Genomic DNA, 11,672 nt, shown 5'->3' with positions numbered 1-11,672 from the left:
GTGGGAGACTGGGAGTGATGATCAGTGACGTGTGTGTGTGCGTGTGTGTGTGTGCACGCTGTGTGTGTGTGTGTGTGTGTGTGCGTGCGCGTGTGCGCTTTGTGTTTCTGTGTGAATGCAGTGATGGACTTCGTCATCAGGAAAAGGGTGGCTGTCCCTGCCACTGCGCATACAGGTAACCAACCCCCCCCCCCCCCCAGTCACCATCAGAAACCCCCCCCCCCCCCCCCCAGTCACATCTGCATGGACGTCACTGACACTCGACTTGTGTTGTCTCAATCTGCACGCACATCGACGCCATCGCACACCCAGTGGTGTAAAGTAACTAAATACATTTACTTAAGTACACTTGAGCACTTTCTTTTTTTTTTTTTTTTTTACTTGAGTATTTCCAATTTCCAGTAGTTTTACTTCTACTCCACTACATCTCAGAGGCAAATATTGTACTTTTACTCCACTACATTTATTTGAAAACGTGAGTTACTATATACTTACAGTACTATATTGCAGTATTGATACTTTTACTTAAGTAAAACATTTGAGTACTTTTACCACCACTGCGCACACCCACCTACACCCCACCCATCCCCAGCATGTTGCCGTTAGGCCACAAGGACTGCTCAGCCCTCACCCAATCACAATGCAGCATGTTGCCTTTAGGCCACAAGGACTGCTCAGCCCTCACCCAATCACAATGCAGCATGTTGCCACAAGGACTGATCAGACCTCAACCAATCAAAACGCAGCATGGCCGCTCCGTGCATGATGACCACTTGATGTCCTTGTTAAGGGTCAAGCCCAGACCAGAACAGATTCCGCCGTTTTGGACAGTTCTGTGCTGTTGTTTTTCACGAAATTCTGCAATATGTAGGGAATCGCTCAAGAACTGAATCTCACAGTCATTCCCAAATAATTCATTATATGATCTGCTCTATCACTCTTCTCTTGACATCAAAATTGCCTCCTCAAAGATTTTCCTAGCCTGGTTAACCACTGGTTAACCACCCTTGAACTTGCATTTCCATTAGTTTGTGTGGAGTATGGACCCTGCTAATGCACGGTTGATTCTTGGGGGTAACAAAAAGTGACATGTTCTCCAGTCTCCGACCTAATTTGGAAGAGCATGATGCCACGCCTCTCTATATTAACATTACTTATTAGTCCTAATACAATCATTGTAATTACTTGCACAAGCAGAGCGCGCAAGTACTGTGATCGGCTGGGTATGTATGTCAGTGTTGTCCACCGGCCAATAATGGATCGGCTTATCACTGCTTGCGAAGCAATAAGAAAAATCACACCGGTGTGAACTGAGCGGTGCAGGCTGCTCAGCAACACTGCTGGCTGGCTACAGTTATAGTTATAGTGCTCAGTGTGAATGGCCCTTTTAGGCTGCTCAACAGTGCCACTTTAGGTCACCCAGCGGTGTTGCAGCGTGTTGCAGCTGTTCGTACCACAGACAGACAGACAGACAGACAGACAGACAGACAATGGAGCGGTGAGGCACCGCTCAAAAAACGATCATAATGTAGGCAAATCTCCCAAAAATGGATGGCCTGCACAAATCGGCATTTCTATGTTTGGGCTGCAACAGTTTATGTTGTGTGTGTGATGTCAGACCTCAGCTCCTGGTCAGCTTATAGAAGTGTGAGTTGTCTTCACTTCATCTCAGTGTTAATTATAGAGCTTTATCCAGAAGGACTTTACTGAGACAAAGTGAAGAGAGATACAGAGAAGAGGGAGAGAGCCCCTATAGTATAAAAGACCATTGTCCAAACCCAAAAGAGGAACCTAGAACTCTCATTCTCATCACAGTCCATTTATAACTGCATTTGATGATGGAAAGCAGGAGTTCGGCCCAATGTTTCCAGACTCGGGTATCCAGTTCTGAGTGTCCATATCCCTGTGCCTCCACCGTCCTCCATGAACCCATGAAGAGGAGCCACAACAACGACCTCTACTGTCAAACACTGAGGAATGAACAGATCCCCTCAGCAGTCTGTCTGAAAATAAAGTGCTCTGTAACCAGCCAGAAACAAAGAGACACAGATGAACCCAAATCTAACGGTCATCAACGGTTTACCAAGAGTTTAGCTCTGGCGGGAGAAGTAAAGAGAAATCAGCCGAGTTACACAGGAAAGAAAGCCCACAACTGTAAACAGTGTGACAAGAGTTTCAGTATGTTAGATGGCCTTAAGAAACACCGGTATCTCCACACTGGAGAAAAACCATACCACTGTAAACAGTGTGACAAGAGTTTCAGCATCTCAAGTCTTCTGCAGGTACACCAGCGTATCCACACTGGAGAAAAACCATACCACTGTAAACAGTGTGAAAAAAGTTTCAGCAGCTCAAGTCTTCTGCAGGTACACCAGCGTATCCACACTGGAGAAAAACCATACCACTGTAAACAGTGTGACAATAGTTTCAGTCAGTTAGGTAGTCTTAAGACACACCTGCGTCTCCACACTGGAGAAAAACCATACCACTGTAACCAGTGTGACAAGAGTTTCAGTAGGTTAGATAGCCTTAAGATCCACCGGCATCTCCACACTGGAGAAAAACCATACCACTGTAAACAGTGTGACAAGAGTTTCAATAGGTTAGGGTATCTGAAGGAACACCTGCGTCTCCACACTGGAGAAAAACCTTACTACTGTAAACAGTGTGACAAGAGTTTCACTGCGACAAGTCAACTGAAGAAACACCAGCGAATCCACACTGGAGAAAAACCTTACCACTGTAAACAGTGTGACAAGAGTTTCAGTCATTTAGGTAGTCTTAAGACACACCTGCGTATCCACACTGGAGAAAAACCATACCTCTGTAAACAGTGTGACAAGAGTTTCAGTAGGTTAGATAGCCTTAAGATCCACCAGCGAATCCACACTGGAGAAAAACCTTACCACTGTAAACAGTGTGACAAGAGTTTCAGTCATTTAGATAGCCTTAAGATCCACCTGCGTCTCTGCACTGGAGAAAAACCATACCACTGTAAACAGTGTGACAAGAGTTTCAATAGGTTAGGATATCTGAAGGAACACCTGTGTCTCTGCACTGGAGAAAAACCATACCACTATAAATAGTGTGGCAAGAGTTTCAATCTGTTAAATGACCTGAAGAGACACTAGTGTATCCAGACTTGAGAAAAAACATTTCCAGGAAGTACACCAGATCCGGACACTAAGGAGCAAGGTATCTCCCCACCAGTGGTGAATACTGAATAGTCACGCATAACATGTCGGGATACAGGATAGGTGGGTACCTCAATGTAACATTGGCTATTTTGTCCAAAAATAAATAAATAAAATATTTGAAAAATGGTACATCATTATCAGACTTAGTTTTATCTTTCAATTTCTTTTTTATGCCCAAAATGAGTGAACGTAGAGGTTTTGCAGCAATTTGTAGCAATTGTAGAAATATTTAGACCTTAACCCATTCTGAACGGGCACCCATTTTGGTGTCAGCATCATGTTATGCTTTAGCTATTGAAAAATAGCAGATCTACAAGCTCGTATCGCGCCACCGAGTGGCGCGATACGAGCTTGTAGGTCTGCTATTTTTGAAAAATCGAAGAGCGACTGACATTTTTAGAATCTGATCTCAGGTCAGAATGGGTTCATCAGACCAGTGTGTGTCCGGCGGAAACCTCGTATGAATCTGATCTCAGGTCAGAATGGGTTAAAAGAAATATATAGTTGCAAGCAGTGATAAGACAGGGCAAAGCAATAAGAAAACTTACACCTGTGTGAACTGAGCGCTGCAGGCTGATCAACACCACCACTGGCTGGCTCCAGACAGACAGACAGACAGACACGGCCAGTCATTGGGAGCGGTTAGGCACCAATCATAAAACTATATGCAATATGCACAATAAGCCATAGAAACATAGAACATAAAGTTGAGAGAAAAATTGTGTGCGTGTGTGTGCATGTGTGCGTGCGTGCGCGGCTGCGCGCGCGCTCTGGCCTACTTGTGTGCAAGGCGCAAGTTGGCACCTCGAGTGCCAACTTGCCATTGAATGCCATTGACAATGAATGGCCATTCATTGTCAATGGCATTCAATGTTTGTGTTAGTTTTGAGTATTTGTGCAAACACAAACATTGAATGCCATTGATAATGAATGGCAATGGCCAGATAAGAGCGCCCCTCACTTCACACGGGTGTGATTTTTCTTTTTTTAGAAGGGCAAGAAGGGCTTGACCTTATCGATTCTCTCTCTCTCTCTCTCTCTATCTCTATATGAACTAGTCTTAGGTCCGCTGCAGACCATAATCCCAGACCTGCACTCAGACGACCACTCGGACGACTCTGAGGATGACGATGCCAACGACATGGAGTCTGACGTGGATCAGAGGGCGGTGCACGCGCACCTGACGCACCGCATGGAGTCTGACGTGGATCAGAGGGCGGTGCACGCGCACCTGACGCACCGCCAGCGCAGGTCAGAACGATGAAATGGCGCTAAGAGTTGTAGAGTAAAAGCACCATTTGTACTTTGTTGTACAATGGCCTCACATGCTGAAAATGGCCGTTCTACAAGCTCACCGTCCATTAGAGATTTGATGTGTTGTGAGCCTGTAGATCGGCTATTTCCGCCGTGCGATGAAGTGCGAATAGGGCATAATGACCCACCGTGGGAGTGTGCAGAAGACCAAGTGAAGTCACCGCTGAAACATTCACCGTACGATGTGTGTAGATTCGTATTTAACCTGAGCTCAAATCAATGGATATCTATGTTACACAAGTTTGAGTGACAGATGTCTATGTTCTGCAGGGTCAGTTTGAGTGACGGATGTCAATTTGAGTGACCGATGTGTATGTTCTGCAGGGTCAGTTTGAGTGACTGATGTCAGTTTGAGTGACAGATGTGTATGTTCTGCAGGGTCAGTTTGAGTGACACATGTCAGTTTGAGTGACAGATGTGTATTTTCTGCAGGGTCAGTTTGAGTGACGGCAGTGAGAGTGAGAACAGCTCGTCCCCGTCGCCTCCCTCTCGAAACGAGGCCCCGCCCCACCTGAAGACCAGCAACAACCAGGTAGGATCATGCCTGTACCATTCTACATGTCTAACTAATAATTCTTACGTCCTCAAAATGTGTCCTCAAAATATGAGGCCGAAATGTGTGGACGGAATGCGCCCTATGATTGGCTGGAAGGTCTGTAGCCATGTCCCCAATATGTCTGTCTCACATCGTCTGTAGCCATGTCCCCAACATGTCCTCCTCTGTCTGTCTGTCTGTCTGTCTGTCTGTCTGTCTGTCTGTCTCACATCGTCTGTAGCCATGTCCCCAACGTGTCTGTCTCACATCATCTGTAGCCATGTCCCCAACGTGTCTGTCTCACATCATCTGTAGCCATGTCCCCAACGTGTCTGTCTCACATCGTCTGTAGCCATGTCCCCAACGTGTCTGTCTCACATCGTCTGTAGCCATGTCCCCAACGTGTCTGTCTCACATCGTCTGTAGCCATGTCCCCAACGTGTCTGTCTCACATCGTCTGTAGCCATGTCCCCAACGTGTCTGTCTCACATCGTCTGTAGCCATGTCCCCAACGTGTCTGTCTCACATCATCTGTAGCCATGTCCCCAACGTGTCTGTCTCACATCATCTGTAGCCATGTCCCCAACGTGTCTGTCTCACATCATCTGTAGCCATGTCCCCAACGTGTCTGTCTCACATCGTCTGTAGCCATGTCCCCAACGTGTCCTCCTCTGCTGTCTGTCTCACAGATCCTGGAGGTGAAGAGTCCTTCCAAGCAGACCAAGCAAGATAAGAACAAGAATCTAGAATGTGACAAGGTGCGCATACAGGAGTTGTGAAGGTTTTAGTGGCTGGTAAATAAGTACTGCTTCTGTAACTGTTGGGAGGTGGTATTTTTGACAAATATTTTGGAAATAGGACTTCAGTGCTTAAAGGATCACACATTAAAAAATATAATATATATTTTTTTTATATTTGTATTATCGTGAGAACGGTGGCTTCCATTTTCATATTGCAGGAATAGAAAGGAATAGAAAGCCTGCAGTTTCTATTAGCTTGGATTCCCCATTGATGATGTCACTGGTGGACGGGTTTCTGAACTGCCCACAGCCCTGAGACAGAAAGAATGTGTGGTATTTTATCATGAACATTAGTGGGGACCTATTATATGAAGATAAGTTGAAAAGTGGTGAAGTGGTCCTTTAAGAGACATTGTAACTATGTTATTTCATGATTACTATTCGTACTTGTTGTTGAAGTTGATGCATTGAAAAGAGAATGTCTGTGACACGTTGCTGTGGTTCTAGGCTTACCTCGACGAACTGGTGGAGCTGCACAGGAGACTGATGACTCTCCGAGAGGGACACATACTACAACAGGTTGGTACCAAGGGGCCAGTGAGGCACTCCAACGGTGAAGTGCTGGGCCCTAGTGGTAGGAGGAAGGACTGCAGGCGGACCCGTGGATTCATGACGAGGAAACCCCGTGCAGCTGGGCTTTAACATTGAGCGCTCAGTTGCACTTCTGCATTGGACCACCAAAATCTGGTGGTCCAATGCGGAAATGCGCCCAAAAAGGCGGAAATAGACGGTCCTTCCGGGTGCTTCAAAACGCCACTGAGCAACCTCCACTGACATGAATAGCGGAGGGGGCGGAGCTTCACGCCAGATCAGTCTCTATCCTTTTAATACTCTATGGTTGGTACGGACAGGTTGTAATGACACAGAGAGAGGGACACACATGTATGTGTAACATAACACAGAGAAGGACAACAGATTGGTAATGACACAGTGACAGTCTTTCTGTGACTCTCAAGCAGAGGTGGACAGTAACTGTACAATACAGTAAAAGTACAATATTTGCCTCTGAGATGTAGTGGAGTAGAAGTAAAATTATTGGAAATTGGAAATACTCAAGTAAAGTATAAGTAATGTACTGTGTGTAATGTACTTTCCGCCACTGCCTTTTAGAGACTGGAGCTTCTTTTTTCTTTTTCTTTTTTGCCAGAACGGCTTTCCAAGCCTCTGCTTTCTGTCAGCAGATTAGCCACGGCACAGTGGGCAGCCTTCCAAAAGGCCATGCTCCACATGCATGTGATTTTATACTGAATTGAAAAACATTCGATGCAGACTTTTTTTTTTTAAATGCATGCCTGGACTGACTGCTGGCCCCCCAAGATAGAGTGTGTGTGTGTGTGTGTGTGTGTGTGTGTGTGTGTGTGTGTGTGTGTGTGTGTGTGTGTGTGTGTGTGTGTGTGTGTGTGTGTGTGTGTGTGTGTGTGTGTGTGTGTGTGTGTGTGTGGGGGGGGTGCACTCAAGGGTGGGCACAGGAATGTTGATTCCTGATGCTGTTGGCTGGGTTTCGGTACCATTTAAAACTTGCTTTGTTCATGTGCATCAAATAGCAGATCTATAAGCTTGTAGCCTCTGTATCCAAGCCTGGGAAAACCCATTGGAAAATCTGGCATAGGAAGCCCACTTCCTTGTATTTTGCTAACCAATAACAGTGTAGTCACTCCAAATTTGGTGACGTCAGTGTTCTCTGCTGTTTTTCATGCCAGCAATCCGGCCCTCTACACTATAAATCACACAGGCTGGGCCACGCTAATAAGCTAGTAGATCGTCTATTTTTGGAAAATATTATTAACAAAATTATTATTATTATTATTATTAGTATTACTACTACTATTAGTAGTAGTAGTAGTATTCATATTATTACCCTTATTATTATTATTATTATTATTATTAAATTGTTAAACTGTGATATATCATCAAATGTATATCAATTTATCCGACAATCTATACGACATGCGTGGCAGGTTAAAACTAAACCGTGGCTTCCTCTGAGATTAGGTTTAGGGTTGGGTTTTTTGGTTAAGATGTCAGCCTCATGACTGTAGGACTGTTATTAGTACATCGGACCAAACACATGCACCTCATGGCCAGCCCACCACCTCGGTCCTCGGTCCCTCACGCGAAGGCCAAAGGGCCGCATACCTGCTTTCACTCAGGCAGGACCAGGACAGCCCTTTGGCACGGCATTGTACCACGGCCGTCTTATACGAGGCTCACGCTAACTCGGAAGAAAGCACTTATAGAGGGAATGTAACAGCGGTGCATGGGGCATCTTTCTGAGATGTGAGGAGTTTTCTATGACATGCACTCATTTTCCAATCTGTGGGAGAGGAGAGGGGGGAAGGGGGCTGCTGACTTAATCATTTCCATGTCTGCTAACCGCCGGGGAGGTGGAACCAACGGCGTGCGGAACTCGGGGTGGATTAAGCTTGATTGTGTGGCGACGAATCGATGGGGGGGGGGGGTGTTTCAACTCCCCCCGACTTCCTCAGAGAGAGAGAGGAAGTACCTTTTGTAAAAGTAGAAATATCAGCGGTGGAAAAAGTACTCGCTGTGTCATGCGATTGGCCTCGACAAATAGAAGCGCGGTGTGGGGAGGATTCTTTTTTTTTGGGGGGGGGTGGTTTTCAAAATGAAAGACCCTGTGCCCATTGCATCTCAATGAATGTGCATATTGTTCCAAAAGTGTGTTTAACACATTCCCCACCATTTGTTATTTATTGTAGATCTACAACAAACCACAGTGGTTAGGATAGCTTGCGTCGTAATCCTACTTACATTAGCATGGGGTTGCTAGGTGATGATGCAAACTGAAAATGAACGCTCCTGTTGTTCCTTTCGAATGCCTTTATCTCGGATTCCTTTCCCACATTGCATCCCAGGTCAAAATAAGCTTTATTCGAAGGCCCGGTCGCGGTAACACTGCGTAATAAGGGTTGCACTGAAAAATGCTGGCGGGTATACGGGGTGAATTAATGAAATAATGCTGGCCTTATGTCAAATGACAACACGTGCCTCTCTAATGACACCTCTGCTTTTCTCCTCTCTCTCCAGATCGTGAACCTCATCGAGGAGACGGGACACTTCCACATCACCAACACCACGTTTGACTTTGACCTCTGCTCCCTGGACAGGAGCACGGTGCGGAAGCTCCAGAGCTACCTGGAGACGTCGGGACTGTCGTGAGGAATCGGGAGTTCCCGGAGGACCCTTGGGACTGTCGTGAAGATCGTGGAGTTTAACCTGGAGATCTTCGGGATTGTCCTGAAGCTCTGGAGATCACCCTGGAGAAGTCTGAACTGTGGTGAGGGATCTCTGGGAGTTATCTGGAGATCTTTGGGACTTTTCGTCACGAGGATCTGAGCTCCTGGAGACCCTTTGGGGATTGTCGTGACATTCCTCCTGGACTCTCGGAAACGTTTGTCGTGAGGATCTAGAGTTTTCCTGGCGAATCTCGGGACTTTGTCGTGAAATTCGGAGAAACAGTTAGAACCTCAGGACTTTCGTGAGTAGGGATGGAGCTTGTTCATTTCCATTGATAACGAGCACCTTATCGATCAGGCTTATCGAGCCGGGTTCTTATCAAGCCCACTATCGAGCATTTTATATTATTTTGTGGAAAGACGGGAGACGACAAGAAATTCTGAACAGAACCAGTATATTTTACTAGGGCCGTCAGATGGAAGGCAATTGACCTTTTTACTTTAGGTAAATAATATTGAAGAAACCGTTAAGTGGTTAAAGTGTGTACCGTCACTTTACAAGCCTAATTTTGTTTACCCGGGCAGCATTTTGTTGTCCGGTATCAATCATTTTTTAGACCAAGATGTTTGTGCCAGCATGGGTGATTAGATTTATTTCGCCTCTTGTCTTGATTATTTAAACATGACGTCATGGGCCGCTATGCTCGATAACAGGCTTGATAAGCCCAAAGCTTATTGATACCTGGTACTCAATAAGCTTGTTATCAGGTTTTTTTTTCTGGTTTCGAGCTCCATCCCTAGTCGTGAGGATCCAGAGATGACCTGGAGACCTCAGGACTGTTGGTGAGGATCTGGCGTTTCTCTGAGAACCTCAGGACTTATCGTGAAGCTCCAGCATTTTCCCTGGACCCTCCCTGGACTGTTGTGAGACTCTTGAGCAGCTGGGCTGCTGTAGGCACACCCAAGTCGAGCTCCTTTCTCCTCCTGCCCTTTTTGCTTCATTGCCGTCCCCTCGCCCCCCTCCCTCGAACTTGAACTTGAACTGTCGCAGCAATGCAAAAGCCCCCCATCCCCCCCCCCCTTTCCTCTGTGTGGCTGGATCCCGTACTCCCCCACCGTCGCCTGACCAAGCTTAGCCGGCGTAGACTAGACTTCCCCGGTGGTTATCAAACTTCTAAACTTCAAGGACCCCCCCCCCCCCCCCTTACCTCTGAGTCTGACAGTGTACAAGTGGAAATAAATGGACCCACTAGGGTCCGTTTGGTTCCATTTATACATTGTCAGAGTTACAGAACTTGTAATGGCCCATTTGGAGACCCCTCAAGTAACCCTAGGAGTCCCTGGACCCCACTATGAGAAGCACTGGACGAGCTGCCAGCAACTGACTAGCTGCTACCTTTCAATACGCTCCATTGATAGCCCCCTAAAGACAGAATCTGATTGTACTACTAAACAACGATAAACTCACCAATATTTCCCCCCAGTATGGACAGCTTGGGGCCGTGCTCTTTGTCTCTCTCTGTCAAGTCTTTGTTTCCCGGCTGCACATGATGAAGCGGCAGTTTTACATCACTCAAACGTCCTGTGTACCACCTGTTTTTCCGAAACTGCACATAATGCTGGACGTGGGGTGATTTAAAAAAGAGTGCAGCCCCTCTGCGTTTCACAGAGTCTGTTGACAGAAGGTCGCTGATAACAAGTTAAACAAAGCGTATAATCCAAGCCGTGTCCATAAAGGGGTGATATTAGTGAGTTTATCGTCGTTTTAATACAAGCAGATTGGACTGCCTCTGTTTCATAAATCGGGGCTGTCGATGGTGGGTGTTGCAACTTAAACCTAGTTCATACTCACGGTGCTGGTTTTGCGCGCCGTAAATGGCAGATCTACAAGCTCACAGCGCGTCACGTTCGTGGCGCATTGTGAGCTTGTAGATGTGATATTTCCAGAGCATGACACTGGCACTTGGTCAAGTTTAACCGAGGCTTCTGATGCTACTACGTCTACGTCGCTTGAGGCTGTAGGTGTAGACCCCCCCCCGGTATGTCTCGTATGAGAGGGGAGGGTCTTCCCAACCCAACAGAAGCGAGAGTCTTGGTGGTTCGCTGCTCCCCCAGTAAGGGACGAGAGCCCCCTGTTGACCAGGTGACTGATTGACAACCCACCCCCTCCACAACAGAACAGAACGGCCTTGACAACTTCTGTCGGACTGAGCAACGCATTCTCACTCCAGAGATGGCAAACGGATGACCTGGTACTGATTTGACCAAACATCGTTTGACCGAAAGGAGGTACCCGCGACGGAACATGTTGACTGGGGGAGGGGGGATATAAGTTACAATTCTGGGACGGAAAGGTCGATTTTTAAAAAGTTTACCCCTGGAGGAAAATGGGGGAGGTTTATTATGCCTTTCTAATCTCAGTCCAAGAGAAGGTAGGCTCATTTTACTTTGAGTCCAATGGAGGGTCATACAAATTTGAATTAATAAAATAGTCAATCAATGAAAGAATGACGGTCGTTCACAAGCAAGTGTGAACGACCCGGTCAAATCTCCCTCAGAGAGAGAGTCTATTCGGCGTCTCAACGATGGTGATTGACACCCCTAGGGAGGGGTCATCTTTTTCTTTTAT

At 46.4% G+C, this 11,672-nt stretch overlaps 1 protein-coding gene across 1 annotated transcript in view; it reads left to right on the top strand.

Annotated features, from left to right (window-relative positions):
• mllt3 (MLLT3 super elongation complex subunit) overlaps positions 1-10,141 on the top strand; it is a 74,178-nt gene extending 64,037 nt beyond the window's left edge. Inside the window, exons 10-14 of the mRNA XM_083789289.1 lie at positions 4,256-4,448; positions 4,944-5,043; positions 5,736-5,804; positions 6,294-6,365; positions 8,895-10,141. Of these exons, the coding sequence (XP_083645415.1) occupies positions 4,256-4,448; positions 4,944-5,043; positions 5,736-5,804; positions 6,294-6,365; positions 8,895-9,026 (566 nt within the window). The 3' untranslated portion in view covers positions 9,027-10,141. The remainder of the gene's footprint in view (positions 1-4,255; positions 4,449-4,943; positions 5,044-5,735; positions 5,805-6,293; positions 6,366-8,894) is intronic.
• The last annotated feature ends 1,531 nt before the right edge of the window (positions 10,142-11,672 follow it).

The sequence above is a fragment of the Protomyctophum parallelum genome (genome assembly GCF_964188405.1).
Source record: "Protomyctophum parallelum genome assembly, chromosome: 18".
Taxonomy (NCBI): Eukaryota; Metazoa; Chordata; class Actinopteri; order Myctophiformes; family Myctophidae; genus Protomyctophum; species Protomyctophum parallelum.
Note: the sequence above shows the minus strand (reverse complement) of the source record. Positions and strands in the feature narration are given on the sequence as shown.